At 50.2% G+C, this 18607-nt stretch overlaps 3 protein-coding genes across 3 annotated transcripts in view; all 3 read left to right on the plus strand.

Annotated features, from left to right (window-relative positions):
* Positions 1 to 7742, plus strand: part of myo15ab (myosin XVAb) — a 36856-nt gene extending 29114 nt beyond the window's left edge. The window contains 19 exon segments of the mRNA XM_084685884.1: positions 123 to 264; positions 366 to 477; positions 576 to 650; positions 788 to 993; positions 1100 to 1218; positions 1303 to 1366; positions 1554 to 1626; positions 1901 to 1974; positions 2049 to 2131; positions 2217 to 2347; positions 2578 to 2672; positions 3387 to 3464; positions 3629 to 3725; positions 3831 to 3991; positions 4277 to 4410; positions 5079 to 5212; positions 5408 to 5541; positions 5845 to 5985; positions 7495 to 7742. Of these exon segments, the coding sequence (XP_084542010.1) occupies positions 123 to 264; positions 366 to 477; positions 576 to 650; positions 788 to 993; positions 1100 to 1218; positions 1303 to 1366; positions 1554 to 1626; positions 1901 to 1974; positions 2049 to 2131; positions 2217 to 2347; positions 2578 to 2672; positions 3387 to 3464; positions 3629 to 3725; positions 3831 to 3991; positions 4277 to 4410; positions 5079 to 5212; positions 5408 to 5541; positions 5845 to 5985; positions 7495 to 7596 (2155 nt within the window). The 3' untranslated portion in view covers positions 7597 to 7742.
* A 1152-nt stretch (positions 7743 to 8894) lies between these two features.
* Positions 8895 to 12418, plus strand: alkbh5 (alkB homolog 5, RNA demethylase). The gene is made up of 4 exons (XM_084686148.1): positions 8895 to 10235; positions 10325 to 10405; positions 10503 to 10628; positions 10717 to 12418. The coding sequence occupies exons 1-4, from the start codon at positions 9499 to 9501 to the stop codon at positions 10868 to 10870; spliced, it is 1098 nt and encodes a 365-aa protein (XP_084542274.1). The 5' UTR covers positions 8895 to 9498; the 3' UTR covers positions 10871 to 12418.
* Positions 12419 to 14108: 1690 nt separating this feature from the next.
* mief2 (mitochondrial elongation factor 2) lies at positions 14109 to 18409 on the plus strand. The gene is made up of 8 exons (XM_084684803.1): positions 14109 to 14242; positions 15410 to 15570; positions 15662 to 15818; positions 15984 to 16096; positions 16240 to 16416; positions 16513 to 16676; positions 16767 to 16919; positions 17006 to 18409. The coding sequence occupies exons 2-8, from the start codon at positions 15433 to 15435 to the stop codon at positions 17511 to 17513; spliced, it is 1410 nt and encodes a 469-aa protein (XP_084540929.1). The 5' UTR covers positions 14109 to 14242; positions 15410 to 15432; the 3' UTR covers positions 17514 to 18409.
* Positions 18410 to 18607: the final 198 nt, after the last annotated feature.

Below are 18607 nucleotides of genomic sequence, written 5' to 3' on the forward strand. Positions count from 1 at the left end.
GCTACAGTAGAAAGCTTGTTGCCATGTAGTTACATGGCAGCTAATGTAACCTCAATATAAAGTGTTACCAAAGCCAATGAGCAAATCTCTATTTCCATGGTAACGTGTGTCTGTTTCTGTAGTTATGCAGACATCCTGTTTGTTACCATCCCGTCAGAGAACATGCTGGAGTTCAACCTGACCAATGAGAAGCTGATCCTGTTCTCTGCCAAGGCTGCACAGGCCAAGAGCCTGATAGACCACTTCATCACTGAGATCAAGAAGGTACACACACACACTCATACACTGACACACCTTACACTCTCCTCTCCCCTACAGCACTCTGAGTACACACACACACACACACCCACTCCTCTCCCCCGCAGGACTCTGAGTATGTGGTTGCAGAGAGAAACCATGTGACAGATGAGCACTCGTGTCTGAGCTTCCACAAGGGTGACATCATCAGGCTGCAGGTCATGGACAACTTGGAGAAGGGTGAGGCCCACACTGATGACATCCCCTGGAACAGCAGTGGAGCTGGTTAGGGTTAGTGTGCAGAAGCTGGTCCCTATGTCTGTGTTTGTGTTCTGCAGGTCAGGCCTACGGCTGTGTGGTGAGGAAGAAGGTAGTGTTTCTAGAGGAGTTAAAGAGAGACACGCAGGACTTTGGTGAGACAATAGTCACATAAACACACACCTAAACACACACATAAACACACACGTAAACACACACATGATGTGTGTGTTATGTGTGCGTGTGTGCATGATGTGTGTGTATATGTGTACGTTTGTGCATGTGTGGGCAGGGTGGAAGTTTGGCGCGGTGTTTGGCCGTGCGGGGCTGTTCCCGGGGGAGTGTGTGCGCTCCACAGCTGCTCCTGATTTCCTGTCTCTGCCGCTGGACCGGAGGGCGGAGCCTCGCGGGGGGGCGGGGCGCGTTGCCGTGTCCTCAGCCGTTGCTGTTGCCGTAGCGTCCACCATGGCAGCACATGAGATTGACCAAACGCTGGAGGTACACACACACATAAACATGCATAGATGCATGCACACGTATTGATACATATACACACACACAAACTCTCCCAGTAGCAGGTTGCTGCAGTTCCATGTATGTCCAGCAGGCGTCGCTGGAGGGTTTTGGAGAGCTGCTGCTGGAGCAGGTGGAGGATGGACGCTACGACCTGGTGGAGTTTGCTAAGAAGTACTTCAGACAACCTGTCAGGGGGTGAGACACACAGTCTCACACACACACACACACACACCCTCACAAACACACTTTCACACACACACACTCAAACCATAATGTTCTGGGTTGTCTTAGAGGTTCTCTGAAGAACAAGAACAAGGACTCCAGAGATCCATTTGAGATGGTTCGGTTCTCCAAGGTACCTTCCTCTAGAACCCTCTCGAACTTTCAAGAACATTCCCTTCCTAGAGCTTCACAATGATCTTATACATGACTGTGTGTGTGATTCCTATCTGGCGTGTGTGTGTTGTGTGTATGTATGGTTGGTGTGTATGGTGTGTATGTGTGTGTGTGGTGTGTGTGTGTATGATGTGTGTGTGTTACAGACCCCACTGTCTGAGTCTCTGATTGAGTTCTCGGACCCAACCATGAATCGTGTGGCCACGGACATCTTCCTGTGTAAGCTACGCCTACCTGGCGCATGTAGCCCCGCCCACCTGGCACATATCATTCTGTCACGGCATGAAACGTATTACATCATGCCTATGAAGTCATGTTCTATGTCAAACACTGTGATGTTAAATCCTGAAATGTCATGTAATGTGCCATGAAATTATGCCGGGTCCTTTGATGTCATGTTTTATGATGTAATATTTCATGATGTCATGTTCTAGGATGTCATGTTATGTGACGTAATGTCCTGTGTTGTCATATCCTGTGATGTCATGTTCAGCGGTGATGAGGTTCATGGGAGACCATCCTGTAAAGGGACAGTCAGAACAGGAAGTGGTCAGCACCTTCCTCAAGGTACAAACACACACACACACACCTCTCTGTCTCCAGTGTGCATGTGTAACGTTGTGTGTGTTTTTTCCTGTCAGCTGATTGGAGAGTTTGGTCTGATGAGGGATGAGGCTTACTGCCAGCTGCTCAAACAGCTGAGCTCCAACACCAGCTCCAAACCGTGAGTTACTCACACACACACTCACACAACAAACAAAACACACAACCCAATCCCAGCCAGTGACCCTTGACCCTGTGTGTGTCAGGGACAGCTGCCAGCGGGGCTGGAGGCTGCTGTACATCCTGACTGCCTACCACCACTGCTCCCAGGTCCTAAAGCCCTTCCTGTTAAAGTTCCTGCAGGATGCCTACCGCAGCCCTGGGGGCCAGTACCAGGGTAACACACACACCATACAGACCACACACACACTATACCACACAGACCACACACACACCCTACCACACACACCATACCACACACACCACACACACACCACACACATTTCCCTCCGTGACTCTGGAGGAAGGGGCAGGACTCAAGGTGTGATAATGCGTTCTGACTAACTGAGGCTTGTTCCTGAATGGTTATTGACTGACTGAGGCCTGATAATGCGTTGTGATTGACAGGTATTGCCAAGGCTTGTGAGCAGAACCTGAGGAAGACGTTCCAATATGGCGGCCGCCTCGTGGTTCCCAGCAGCATGGAGCTGCAGGCCATGGTGGTCAGCACCACAGCTCTTACCTGTTCACCTGTCTACCTGTCTGCCTGCTCACCTGTCTACCTGCTCACCTATCTACCTGTTCACCTGTCTACCTGTCTGCCTGCTCACCTGTCTACCTGCTCACCTATCTACCTGTTCACCTGTTCACCTGTCTGCCTGCTCACCTGTCTACCTGCTCACCTATCTACCTGTTCACCTGTCTACCTGTCTACCTGTCTGCCTGCTCACCTGTCTACCTGCTCACCTGTCTACCTGCTTACCTGTCCACCTGTCTACCTGTTCACCTGTCTACCTGCTTACCTGTTCACCTGTCTACCTGTTCACCTGTTCACCTGTTCACCTGTCTACCTGTTCACCTGTCTACCTGCTTACCTGTTCACCTGTCTACCTGTTCACCTGTCTACCTGCTTACCTGTTCACCTGTCTACCTGCTCACCTATCTACCTGCTTACCTGTCTACCTGTTCACCTGTTCACCTGTCTACCTGTTCACCTGTCTACCTGCTTACCTGTCTACCTGCTTACCTGTCTACCTGTCTACCTGTTCACCTGTCTAAGTGTTCACTTGTTCACCTGTCTACCTGCTCACCTGTTCACCTGTCTACCTGCTTACCTGTCTACCTGTCTACCTGTTCACCTGTTCGTGTGTGGAGTTGTGACATCAGAGTACTTTTGTTTACTGGTGTTGGTAGCCATGGTTGCGTGTGTGTTTCAGGCGGGGCGGAGCTCCAAGCGTCAGCTGTTCCTGTTTCCTGGAGGCATTGAGCGCCACCTCAAGATCAAGACCTGCTCTGTGAGTGTGTGTGGTTGTGGGTGAGTTGTTTGTGTGTGTAACTGGGAATGTGTGTGTTTGATATGTGTGTGTGTGTGAGTGTGATTATAGGTGAATGTTTCTGCTTGGATGTGTGAGTGTCTGTAACAGTGAGAATGTGTGTTTGATGTGTGTGTGTGCTGCAGGTGGCGCTGGACATCATAGAGGAGTTGTGTTATGAGATGTGTCTAGAGAGGCTGGAGGCTATGGACGAATACACCATCTTCCTCGTCACCAACAGAGGTACACACACACCACACACTCACACACCATGCACCATACACACACCACACACACCATACACACACCACACACACCATGTGTGATGTACCGTATGTGTGTGGGCAGGTGGGAACGTGCGTCCCCTGAACAGGCGTGAGTACGTGCTGGACCTGGTGACAGAGGCGGAGCGTGTGGACAGCAGCTTCTCTCTCTGGTTCCGCAGGGTCGTCTGGACCCAGGCTCTTAAGTTCCACAACGAGCTGTGTGTCACCATGCACTACAACCAGGTACCTGACCCCTGACCCCTGGACCCTGACCCCTGATCCCTGGACCCTGACCCCTGGACCCTGACCCCTGGACCCTGACCCCTGACCCCCGGACCCTGACCCCTGGACCCTGACCCCTGGACCCTGACCCCTGACCCCTGGACCCTGACCCCTGGACCCTGACCCCTGGACCCTGACCCCTGGACCCTGACCCCTGACCCCTGGACCCTGACCCCTGGACCCTGACCCTATGTGTGTATGTGTGTATGATGTGTGTGTATGGTGTGTTTGTGTGTGTGTGTGTAGGTGCTACCAGACTACCGTAAGGGGCTGCTGAGTGTGTTGTCCAGGGGGAAGGTCAGTGAGCAGCAGTTCCACCAGATCTCCAAGCTAGCCGCTCTGCAGCACCGAGCCAAGGAGCTGGCCTTCACACCCAGCATGTAGGAACACACACACACCTTCACACCCAGCATGTAGGTACACACACACACCTTCACACCCAGCATGTAGGTACACACACACACCTTCACACCCAGCATGTAGGAACACACACACCTTCACACCCAGCATGTAGGTACACACACACACCTTCACACCCAGCATGTAGGTACACACACACACCTTCACACCCAGCATGTTGGAACACACACACACCTTCACACCCAGCATGTAGGTACACACACACACCTTCACACCCAGCATGTAGGTACACACACACACCTTCACACCCAGCATGTTGGAACACACACACACCTTCACACCCAGCATGTAGGTACACACACACACCTTCACACCCAGCATGTAGGTACACACACACACCTTCACACCCAGCATGTAGGAACACACTCACACCCAGCATGTTGGAACACACACACACCTTCACACCCAGCATGTAGGTACACACACACCTTCACACCCAGCATGTAGGTACACACACACACCTTCACACCCAGCATTTAGGAACACACACACCTTCACACCCAGCATGTAGGTACACACACACACCTTCACACCCAGCATGTAGGTACACACACCTTCACACTGACGTTTTACTAATGTGTGTGGTGTGTATGTATGGTGTGTGTATTGTGTGTGGTGTGTGTCCCAGTCATGAGCTGTCAGAGTACATCCCGGCCCCTCTCTTCGGGAAACAGCCCCCCCAACAGTGGGCTGCCATGGCAACACTGCACCTGCAGCAGGTGCAGATCCTCAGCCCCCACCAGGCCAGAGCCCAGTTCCTAGGTAACATCAGAGCCTGATAATCTGATAATAACTACACAATGTATGTACATTGACATGGGAGATTTGACCCTGCGATCTCTTGATCTCTTAAGATCTCTGGATCTGCAGTCAAGTGCTCTTCCTCTGAGATATACCCCATCTATTCTAATGTGTGTGTATGTGTGTGTGTGTGTGTGTGTGTGTATGTGTGTGCAGGTCTGGTCAGTGCCTTCCCCATGTTTGGCTCCTCCTTCTTCTACATCCACAGCTGTAGCTCCTCCTCTATCCACGCCCCCTGCATCCTGGCTGTCAATCAACACGGATTGCATTTCCTGCATAAAGACACTCACGTAAGCAGGGCCGACCACCCCCAGTGCACCCCCAGCCCCCCACCCCCAGTGGCCCCCAGCCCCCCAGCCTGTGGTGCAGCTGTAGTTATCTGTGTGGGTCCTGTGGTGCAGCTGTAGTTATCTGTGTGGGTCCTGTGGTGCAGCTGTAGTTATCTGTGTGGGTCCTGTGGTGCAGCTGTAGTTATCTGTGTGGGTCCTGTGGTGCAGCTGTAGTTATCTGTGTGGGTCCTGTGGTGCAGCTGTAGTTATCTGTGTGGGTCCTGTGGTGCAGCTGTAGTTTTCTGTGTGGGTCCTGTGGTGCAGGAGCGGATGGTGGGAGTCCCCCTGGTGGAGGTCCAGTCCAGCCGCACGCAGTCTCCTGGTGCAGGGAGCAGCTACCCCTACGTGGACCTGACCCTGGGAGACACCTGCTCACACAGGGTCATGCAACTGCAGCTGGAGCAGGTCCACACACACACACACCACACACACACACCACACACACCACACACACCATACACACACCACACACACACACACCACACACACCATACACACACCACACACACCATACATGCCATATACACACCACCAGTGTTGGGTGTAACGCGTTACAATGTTTTCTTAGATAACGAGGAACTTAACGCGTTACTTATTTAATTGAATGAATCCCTTACTAGTTCTTTTTTCAAACAAGTAATGCGTTACTTGGGGTCAGATGGCTGAGCGGTTAGGGAGTTGGGCTATTAGTCAGAAGGTTGTTGGTTCAATTCCCGGCCATGCTAAATTATGTTGTGTCCTTGGGCAAGGCACTTCACCCTACTTGCCTCGGGGAGAATGTCCCTGTACTGACTGTAAGTCGCTCTGGATAAGCTAAATGACTAAATGTAAATGTTATTTAATTTAATCTTTTAGTTGCGAGCCCTCAGTATTTAGCTAAAAGTCTAGGAAAGTTGAGGCTACTTTCTGCTAGGTACCTACAAAAACGTCTTAATCTGCTAGACAGGTGGGTTCCCCTTCGTTCTTTTGGTACACTGTCTCATGAGCCCAATTTACCAGCGTCATGGAGCCGACCAGCTAAATAGTTATTTAAGACTTCCATATACAGGCCTACGTAATGTCACATTAAATATTGTATTGAACTCAAGCTTGTGTGATGTGTTGCTGTATCGTTCAGTGGTTTAAGTTTAAGATTATATTACAGTAAGTAAAATAGTCAGGTTCAGTACATAAGTGAACACCATTTTGTTAACATATACCCAGCTATAGTTTAGCTTCGTTTTGCTCCGAGATTCAAACCTAGCCCTGGTAAATTGTCGAGCTAGCTAAGTACTAGACTTCTGCCTGGCATTTTACAACATTATTTATTGATTAAATAAAGAGTTTCTTGATTCAAGAACTTCATGCAAATATTGCTTTTCATTATGGTGGAATATTACCTTGATCCGTCTTGCTGTATAGTGAGGATTGATCATGTTATATGCGAGTGACACTGAATATTCAATACAATATGTGCTATTGCTGAGGTCAACCCATTAAATGTGCTTTCTGGGCATAAGAGTGACCAAGGTAAATTGTCTCAGAAATAAAAGACTTAATGTAATGCAAAAGTAATTTAACGCATTACTCTTTACAGCAAGTAACTAAGTAACGTAAGTAGTTACTTTACAAGGAATGTAACTAGTAACTGTAATTTGTTACTTTAAAAAGTAACGTTACCCAACACCGCACATCACACACACCATACACACACACACACATCACACACACCATACACACCACACACACCATACAAACACCACACACACCATACAGACACACCACACACACCATACACACCAGACACATGCAAGCATGCAGCTGACACCATCTTACCTTGCTGATCTTGCTGTACTATTATAGTACTATTCTAACTAAATGTTGTGTGTGCGTGTGGTCTGTGGTCTGTGTGTGTGTGTGTGTGTGTGTGTGTAGGGTCTGGAGTTGTGTAGAGTGGTAGCAATGCAGGTCGAGAACATGATGTCTGTCCGTGAGAAGAGACTCACTTTGCCCCCCAGCGAGATCACCGTACTATAACACACACCACACACACACACGGCACACACATCTACCTCTTCAAGGCTTCAGGTCTTCCACAAAGCAGAGCCTTCTCTGCCCCTGTGCTGCAGTACCTCATGTGTCCACCAGAGGGAGGCAGCAGTACCTCATGTGTCCACCAGAGGGAGGCAGCAGTACCTCATGTCTCCACCAGATGGAGGCAGCAGTACCTCGTGTCTCCACCATAGGGAGGCCGCAGCAGACTTGCTCCATCACTGGTCTGGGTCTCAGTGGCTTCTGATTCCTCCTCCTTAGCGTCACTTCCTTCCTGTCTGTCAGAAGAACTTCCTGTTTACTTCCTGCTTCCTTACAAGGATCAAAATCAGAAGGATGAGACACATGATTACCCATGAGCCTTTGCATATTGTTGACAGCCAGGAGCTCCCACCTGGCCCAGGGTCTCAAGGGTTTCATCACTGTGATGTGAACAAGAGGATATATTTTTATAATGAGTGTTTGTATGCAGCTGGGTGTATTTATAGCGTGTGTTATTTATATTGAGGGTGTAATTGTGTTCTCTACAAAGTTTGGCTGATCTGTGCTAGTGATGTGTGGGTGTGTGTGTGTCCAGGGAACATGAGAGATAAGAATGCTTCTACTCTCCAGTCTCTCTGCTCTGAAACCTCAACTGTTAGTATTTTTGTACTGATATTGTGTTTGTACGACAATCGTCAGTTATGTTTTAGTTTTGTTTAACATTTTTTGCATTTATCAGGATGTTTTGTAAAAACTACATTTTTACCACATTACAGATGTAATTGCAAGTGGTACTAGTGAATTATTGAGTTGTTTTTTATTTGTGTGAGGTCATGTCATTCATGGTGATTGATCTGAATTACATCCAATCAGCAAGCCATAATTCTGACGTATTTCCCTCCCTACCAATCTGAACACAACTCATATCGTCTTCAACCTCCCATTGGATGAGAGGAACCCTTCGCTGCTGTCAGAGTGGCTCCGAGACTGAGATGATAAATCGCGATTAACAGCTTCCTTTTTTTCCTCGCTTGAAAAAATCAAGGGTTGCATGTTTGGGGGTTATATAGATGCCTTTTCTGACAAGCGACTGCATTAGTTACATTTGTGATCGCTTTTTCCCAAATGCATTCACCCTGTCTGCTCATAGTGTCACAAAAATATCAGCAATAATAATACTCAGGAGTGGTTTCAGTGTCACAAAGGTTCAGGCTCAGATTTACTGATAATATTGGGCTTGTTTCGAGCTTGTTTCTGAAGCCACGGCTGGTTATTTGTCTCGCGATAGTTGGTAACACCGTTCTCAATGCGCCTGTGCAGTTCAGTGGATTTATTTTCAGACTCCATATTTTTATGTAATTAGCCAAACGACCACGAGATCTGGAGGAACGTAGAACTTGTGTGTATATTGTTGCTCAGAGAGCGTAAGGTTATGTTTACAATCTCTTCGGAGTTTCTACTTCGCCTTGTCAAAAGAAATGCTGGCTTCGTGCATTTGATATAGTGCATAGGTAGTTGACATTAGCCTGCTAGTCAGTGAGACTTGCGGCTAACTAGGAAGCTAGCAACAGCTAGCCAGTTGCAGCTAGGTAAGGCTGACCTGACGCCGCTAGCGGAGTGACCGAGTCAGCTAATATAGACTTGTTAATCAAGTGGTCGTGTTGTTTTGCTGGAATATTCCTCCTGCGCGTCATTACTGACAGATTTGTCTTTGTATTGGCTGGCGTAGATGAGCTTGTGTGTGCTGTTGGCACGGTAGCAACACCAAAACACAGAGGCTGGCGGAGGGACAGCTGTCCGGTCCAAGGGTCCCGTCCTGCCCCCTCGCTGCCGCGGGAATATGGAAGTCAAATAATCAAAAAAACAGTTTGTTAGACTTCATTAGAGCTAGTTCAGAGAGTCGCCATGGCAGCCAGCGGCTTCTCCGATCTCCGGGAGAAACTGAAGTCGATGACGCCGCACCGGGACGAGCACAAGAGCAAAGTTGCTATTAGAGACGAGTACCGAAACAAGACCACGGACGAAAGTAACGGAAACGGACGGAAGCGCAAGTACCGGGAATCCGAGGATGATGAGCTCGAGCACAGTGACGGTGGGGAAACCCGCGAGCATGAAGTGAGGCGCGTGAAGAGCGGCATTACGCAGAAGAGCATCTTCACACCGGAGGATTGCGCTCAAATCGAGGAAAAGATTGACGAGGTGGTCGCTAACGGGGAGGCGGCGCTTTACCGGGAGCACACGGTAGACCGCGCGCCCCTAAGGAACAAGTACTTCTTCGGGGAAGGCTACACGTACGGGGCGCAGCTGGAGAAACGGGGCCCTGGGCAGGAGCGGCTGTACAGAAAGGGAGAGGTGGATGACATTCCGGACTGGGTGCACGAGCTTGTGATAAAGAAGCTCGTGTCTAGCGGAGTGATACCGGAGGGGTTCGTCAACAGCGCTGTGATTAATGACTATCAACCCGGAGGCTGCATCGTTTCTCACGTGGACCCGCTGCATATCTTCGCACGGCCCATAGTGTCGGTGTCGTTTTTCAGTGACAGCGCGCTCTGCTTCGGCTGCCGCTTTCAATTCAAGCCCATCCGCGTGTCCGAACCCGTGCTCGAGCTACCGGTGAGGAGGGGAAGTGTCACGGTTCTTAGGTAAGAGTGTGCACGTGAAGGGGGAGGTGTTGTGTGTGTGTGTGTGATTGATGTGAATGATACATTCACCCTGCCCCCCTCTTTTCTAGTGGCTACGCAGCTGATGACATCACACACTGTATCCGCCCCCAGGACATCAAGCAGCGGAGAGCCGTCATCATCCTCAGGAAGTCAGTCACCACTGCAGCGCACCTGTCAATCAGCACTTACTACTGGAACTGGATGAATAGTGTATTGATAATGTATTGATCATGTATGGATTGGTAGGACGAGACCAGATGCACCCCGCCTGGACGCTGATGTCACCGTTAGCCCCTCCCCCCAGGAGAGACACGCCCCCCTGAAGGCCCAACGCTCCTCCCACCGTAGAGCAGACCCCAACGCTGCTCACAGGTACACACACACACACCATATACACACACACCATACACATCACACACACCATACACACATGGTTATCCATGCTTGATGTTCTCCCCAGGCCGAGGGTTTTGGAGATGGACAAGGAGGAGAACCGCCGCTCCGCCCTCTCCCGTCATGGTCGCCATAGCAACACTTCAGACAGTGTCTGGAGGCGGGGCCAAGAATACGACAAGCACAGTGAGGGTCGAAAGGTCAAGATGAGGCGCCACTGAGGACGCACACACACACTGTCACACACATACATATACACACAGACACCCAATCACCTGTGTGTGAGGAGCTGGGTCACCCTCCATGTTCCAGCTGCAGAAATGGAACCCTGCACACAGACAACTGTCAGCCAATAAGATACTGGCCTGGGGACAGGGGGCGGGGTTATGTGTGTGTTTAGATCAGTGCCTACCATGTCCTGTCAGGACATGTTCCTATCTTTTCCTCTGCCCGTCTTTCTCCCCCCCTCCCTCTCTCTCCCCCCTCACTCTTCTCCCCATGTCCCCCCCTCCCTCTCTCTCCCCCCTCACTCTTCTCCCCATGTCCCCCCCTCCCTCTCTCTCCCCCCTCACTCTTCTCCCCATGTCCCCTCCCTCTCTCTCTCCCCCTCACTCTTCTCCCCATGTCCCCCCCCTCCCTCTCTCTCCCCCCTCACTCTTCTCCCCATGTCCCCCCTCCCTCTCTCTCTCCCCCCTCACTCTTCTCCCCATGTCCCCTCCCTCTCTCTCTCTTCCCCTTTACTCTTCTCCCCCCTCCCTCTCTCTCCCCCCTCACTCTTCTCCCCATGTCCCCTCCCTCCCTCTCTCTCCCCCCTCACTCTTCTCCCCATGTCCCCCCTCCCTCTCTCTCCCCCCTCACTCTTCTCCCCATGTCCCCCCCCTCTCTCTCTCCCCCTCACTCTTCTCCCCATGTCCCCCCTCTCTCTCTCTCCCCCCTCACTCTTCTCCCCATGTCCCCCCTCTCTCTCTCTCCCCCCTCACTCTTCTCCCCATGTCCCCCCTCTCTCTCTCTCCGCCCTCACTCTTCTCCCCATGTCCCCTCTCTCTCTTCCCCCTCCCTCTCTCTCTCTCCCCATGTCCCCCCCTCTCTCTCTCTCCCCATGTCCCCTCTCTCTCTCTCCCCCCGCCCCCCTCTCTCCCCCTCTCTCTCTCCCCCCTCTCTCTCTCCCCATGTCCCCTCTCTCTCTTCCCCCTCCCTCTCTCTCTCTCCCCATGTCCCCCCTCTGTCTCTCTCCCCCCTCTCTCTCTCCCCATGTCCCCTCTCTCTCTTCCCCCTACCTCTCTCTCTCTCCCCATGTCCCCCCTCTCTCTCTCTCCCCCTCTCTCTCTCTCCCCCTCTCTCTCTCTCCCCCCTCTCTCTCTCTCCCCATGTCCCCTCTCTCTCTTCCCCCTCCCTCTCTCCCCATGCTGCCCCCCTCTTTCTTACTTAGTTTCTCATTCTGTTGGAGGGGGAGACTCGTACAAGCCCAGTGATGTCATCAACCAGAGACTCACTATGAACCCCCCCCCCATATAAATGTGTGTTGTATAATATTTTGGAGTGAGTGTAAATAAGCATGGTGTTATTTTTGTAACAAGCTGTATAGACCACATGGATGCTGGCGGACAGATACTCAGTTCACTTTGAGGACTGGGAGCTTCCTGGGGACGACGGGTTGCTATGGAGATTTAGCCTGTTTTCCATGGAGAAGTACCTGGTGTGGCCAGATTGTCATGTGACCTAGAGATGATGACAATGATAATATTTCTGTTTAAAACCAACTCTTCCTACTCTGCTTCTGACTGTTCTTAACACATACACCCTCACACATGTACGTTCTTAACACATACACCCTCACACATGACTGTTCTTAACACATACACCCTCACACATGACTGTTCTTAACACATACACCCTCACACATGTACGTTCTTAACACATACACCCTCACACATGACTGTTCTTAACACATACACCCTCACACATGACTGTTCTTAACACATACACCCTCACACATGTACGTTCTTAACACATACACCCTCACACATGTACGTTCTTAACACATACACCCTCACACATGACTGTTCTTAACACATACACCCTCACACATGACTGTTCTTAACACATACACCCTCACACATGTACGTTCTTAACACATACACCCTCACACATGTACGTTCTTAACACATACACCCTCACACATGTACGTTCTTAACACATACACCCTCACACATGTACGTTCTTAACACATACACCCTCACACATGTACGTTCTTAACACATACACCCTCACACATGTACGTTCTTAACACATACACCCTCACACATGTACGTTCTTAACACATACACCCTCACACATGTACGTTCTTAACACATACACCCTCACACATGACTGTTCTTAACACATACACCCTCACACATGTACGTTCTTAACACATACACCCTCACACATGACTGTTCTTAACACATACACCCTCACACATGTACGTTCTTAACACATACACCCTCACACATGTACGTTCTTAACACATACACCCTCACACATGACTGTTCTTAACACATACACCCTCACACATGTACGTTCTTAACACATACACCCTCACACATGACTGTTCTTAACACATACACCCTCACACATGTACGTTCTTAACACATACACCCTCACACATGTACGTTCTTAACACATACACCCTCACACATGACTGTTCTTAACACATACACCCTCACACATGTACGTTCTTAACACATACACCCTCACACATGACTGTTCTTAACACATACACCCTCACACATGTACGTTCTTAACACATACACCCTCACACATGTACGTTCTTAACACATACACCCTCACACATGTACGTTCTTAACACATACACCCTCACATGTACGTTCTTAACACATACACCCTCACACATGTACGTTCTTTCTCTCATATACACTCACATGAATGGTCACCAGGTTTTACCAGCACAGCAGGAATGTTATTTCTCCCTTGTCCTAATGTTCAGCAGCAGAAAATCTGTACGAACTACTGACTGCACCACATGCACACTGTCACAGACATGCCTCTACTCAGAAGTGACCCTCTGAGACTTGTCTGCACCCAGATTCATGTTTGTGTTTCATTACCTTTGAGCTTCAAGCCTCAAACACACACAATGTCGTTTTGTTGCACTGTGCCTGGTAGCTGAGATGTGGTTACTTTACACTGTGCCTGGTAGCTGAGATGTAGTTACTTTACACTGACAAATAGGGATTGTTCCTTTACTCTGCACACCAAAATACTGTTAGAACTGAACACTTCTGATCCATGATCTTTTACTGTACTTTCCATATGCACTATGAATATGTCGCTTTGGGGAAAAAGGCTCCTGTTAATGAATAAAATGTAAAGAATGTATTCAGCGCACATGTAAACAGAAAACGCACGTCCCAAACATGGTGCTCACGTCAGAGCAACGCTTCCCCTTGATTGGAGGAGTAGAGTGTCAATCACAGTTGGCTGTTGGGACGAGAGATGGTGGACTAACTTTTAATGAACGTCTGCTCAAATTAAACATTTATTTTTGTAAATGACTTTTGCCGAAACTGAAAAGATTTCTCGAGTACATAGTGGTAAGTGCTGTAGCTAGCTATCTGTAAGAACGTTTACCTATCAAGCGTAACTGACTACAGAATTCAGTAAAATAAATGTATCTGAAGTCGTAGCTAGTTCATAGTAGCTAATGATGAAAGCAGCAGATAATGCATCAATCTTCTCTCAAATTTCGACTGCATATTGGTAGCACGATCCTCTTCTTGTCACCGCGTTGGCTAATCGTATCGGCTCGTTGTCAACCGTTTGTTTGAGGGCCAGGCTAGCTATCGGTAACATCTGCTAGCCAGCAAGCTAACCATAACAACAGTGGACACCCAGCCAAACAATGGCCTGCCTATCCCAACTCATGATAGATTATGTTGTACGTTAACTAACGAAGCCCGTGCTTTAGCACTGATAAAATAACGAGGTTTGTTGCATCTTGGTGTTAACGACAGCTAGCTTGTCGTAAGCTTGGTTGTGCACAAAACGGGTAGAAACGTAAAGCCCACTACTCTGAACGAACATATTGTACCTACTAGGTAACCTAGCTAACATCTCTGTCATGGTGTGTTACCCAGGAGACACGGCTTTGTTTTATATTCCAGCTGGAACAGCTGAACTAGAAATAGCATGGCTGGCACAGGGGCGTGTGTGCGTGTCTCGGACGGTGAGGGGCGGGAGGACTCTGACTCCACGTCGACTAGTGCGAGGTCTGCTGCGGTTATTTCTGTCCAGCAGGTGCGGGGGTTAAATGCCACACAGCGCCTGTTTCGTATTATCTTTCACTCAGAAGTTGACTGGGTCCTGGTGACGTTTACACGGTGCTGAACGTACGCTGTTATTACCGGAGAGAGAGGACAGCTGAGACGTGGAGACTGACCCTGAAATTTACGGGAAGGTGACTGTGTGTAAAGGTGTGTGTGTGTGTGACGGCAGGGTGGAGGGGTACCAGTAGGTACAGAACCAGATGAGAGCTAAAGTCTGAGCACCTGTGTGAGAGAGAGAGAGAGAGAGAGAGAGAGAGAGAGAGAGAGAGAGAGAGAGAGAGAGAGAGAGAGAGAGAGAGAGAGAGAGAGAAAGTGTTTCTAGCTGTGTCCACCTATGCGTCCCAGAAACTCAACCAATCAGAGGAGGCGAGAGTAGAATAAGCTCCAATATGCTTGTCTCAATGCTTGTCTCAGTGCTGCTGCGTATTTCCACAGGCTGACCTCTGAACCAGGAAGTGATGGACTTCCGTGGTGGCAGGAGGCGGGGCGAGGACAGCATTGCCATCGTGATAGACTTCCTGCTGGCCAATGCCCGGCTGGTGCTGGGAGTGGGTGGAGCTGCCATCCTGGGGATCGCTACGCTGGCTGTCAAACGGGTGTGTGTGTGTATAATGTGTGCGTGTGTATGTATAAACTGTGTGCGTAACCTATTATGTGTGTGTGTACAATGTTTGTGTGTGTGTGCAGCTCATAGAGCGTGCAGGCAGTGCAGCAGAGGATGAGAAGGTGGAGCAGAAGATGACAGAGAGTTGGGAGGAGCTTAGCTTAGGCCCCACCCCCTCCAGAAAGAGTCTGGAGGATGTGGTCCTGAAGCATGTCTCCACGGCAACCAAGCAGCAGAAAGGTACAGAGGATACCTCACTCTCCCCTCTCTCTTTTGCCCTCTCCCTCTCCTCTCTTCCCCTCTCTCTTTTGCCCTCTCTTCCTTCACTCTTTCCCTCTCTGTTTTGCCCTCTCTCCTGTCTAAACCTCGCTCCTTGTCTGTCTATGTGTGTCCCCCTCCCTCCAGGATACCTGTGCCAGCAGCAGAAGTCCATCTTGGAGTGTGTGACCCCACCCAGCCAGGCTGAGCTGGGGACTAAACCCAGTAGAATGCAGTTGTGTGCTCCCCTGTCTCTGCAGGTAGGATCCTGAGGGAGGGAGGGATGACTATAAAAATGAGTTCTGTATACCTTGTGCTTGTGTGTGTACCTGCCTGTGTTTGTACCTGCCTGTGTGTGTACCTGCCTGTGTGTGTGTGTGTGTGTGTGTGTGTGTGTGTGCAGGAGCGGCTGCAGCAGTACTACAGCAGCAGGGTAGTGGTGAGTCCAGAGGAGGTGCTGTGGGCCCAGCGTCTGTGTGTGGACGTCTGCACAGAGATCCAGGGCTTCCTGCTGTCCACACACCCAGACATGCCCCTGGGGGAGTTCAGTCTAGGGGGGGCCCTGCTAGACGACCTGGAGGTACACACACACACATGATCTGGAGGGCTCTGCTTGTCTTTGAGATCCTGTCATTACCAAACTGGCTGTAGTTTGATGTGCGTGGTGTGTGTGCAGGCGGTGCGTGTGGACCATGTGTGTGTGCTGGTGCCGCTGCGTGCGGAAGCCGGGCTGTGGAGCCTGGTTCCTGGGGAGCAGACTCTCCTCAAACAGCCCCTCTCCTGGATGGTCCGCCGCACCAACCTTGAGTACTTCCCCCGTGGACGCAGTTACTGGGACAGGTACACACACACACACTGGTACACACATATACACACACACAGGTACACCCATATACACACACTGGGACATTTCCACCCCCTCCCCTCCAGGTTCCTGGTGGGCGGGTACCTGTCGTCGGAGGCGCTTGTAAACATGCTCAGTAAGGTTGTGATGGAGACCATGAACTGGCCGTGTCTTAGCAACAGTCTGGACTGCCTGGTGCAGCCGGTGCTGGGGGGCCCAGAGCTCAAGCTGGAGGTCAGGTAGGGGTGTGTGTGTGGAATACATATATAGTGTATAGTGTGTATATATAGTGTTTTGTTCTCTAACCCTCCCCTCCTGTCCCCAGCCCTGCCCCAGGCTGCTGTGTGTCGGGGGGAGGGGAGCCCCTGTTCGTGTCCCTGCTGCCGGTGCTAAGGCAGGATGACGTGGTGCTGTGTGCCCAGCCGGGGCTCACTCTGCCCTGGCCGTCAGCCTGGCGCCTGTCCCTCTACCCCTGGGAGACCCAGCGGCTGGCTCAGCTCGACGGCCAGGACGCAGGCGTCCGCGGCCGCCTGCTGAAGACCCTGAAGGCCGTGTGCAGGCTGAACCCCACCCTGCGGCCCCTGACCTCCGCCCCGCTGGCCAACCTCATCCTGCATCTCAGCGACAAGGAGCCCGATTGGTCGGAAGGGGCTCTGGAGGGGCGGTTCCGGCAGTGTGTGGAAGAGCTGATTGGCTACCTGGAGCAGGGGGCGGTGCCCAGCTACTTCAAGGCGGGGGTGAACGTTCTGGGAGGCGTGTCGGAGGAGCAGGTGGATCAGATGGGCTTCCTGCTGTACTGTGCTTTGTCTGACCCTGGCATCCTGCTTATCTGACACACACACACACAAACCATACACACACATGCTATACACACACTCGATACACACTATACACACATCATACACACACACACACTATAGGCATACACACCCACACCACTGTGCCCTGTCTCACTCTGGGATCCTGCTCCTTTAAGATCCTGCTACTCTTGACACACAAGGTTAATATATATATATATATATATATATATATATACATATACACACACACACATTCAAATCATATCCTCTCATTCATACACACTCCAAAGCCTTATACACAGTACACATACACCTACAAACACACACACATACTCACATTCACCTACAAACACACACACACACACATACACACACATACTCGTGCTTTTACAGAACTGATCAATATAATTTGATATTTCTACCAGATCAAGCAATAGGTGTGTGTAATTTTGAGGGGTGAGTGAGATAAGCCAGAAGAATGTTGCCATAGAAACGGGTTAAGCTTATTGATGATATGTTATGGTTTCTTTTTCCTCATGGAATTCTGAGTGTTAGTTAAAGCAGTGTGTGTGTGTGTGTGTGAGGGTGTGTATGTGCGTGATGGTGTGTGTGTCACACGCCTCTGTCTCTACACCCACACACACAGTGGATCCTCAGTGGTCAGCACACACAGCTCATCTACATATTACCCAGGGGGCCTTGCTGCTGGACTGCTGTGTTCTTAGTTGTAACTGCCTGCCGTTGAGCTGCTGATCCTTCTGAGATCTACTGAGGGACTGACTGAGGGAGGGAGGGAGGGAGGGAGGGAGGGACTGACTGAGGGAGGGACCGACCGACCAACCGAGTGAGTGAGTGTGCTACATGAATGTATGATTTTAAAGTTAATGTTGATTATAAAGTGACAAATAAAGAGTCTGTGCTTCTATAAACGAGTCTGACTGTCAGTTCTAACCTGTCCTGATCATGGGGCTGTAAAACTGCAACTGGAAACTTTCTTTTTGAACTCCACTTCCCAGAGAACACCAAATAAGACATGTATTTATTTAGTTCTACCCACCACCGCCCACTCAAGAAATTCGTTCATAAATAAAACGTATCTGGTGTTGTGTGGACCGCCTGTCACTACC

The sequence above is a fragment of the Hypomesus nipponensis genome, chromosome 21 (assembly GCF_054491055.1).
Source record: "Hypomesus nipponensis isolate SF chromosome 21, ASM5449105v1, whole genome shotgun sequence".
In the NCBI taxonomy this organism is placed as follows: Eukaryota; Metazoa; Chordata; class Actinopteri; order Osmeriformes; family Osmeridae; genus Hypomesus; species Hypomesus nipponensis.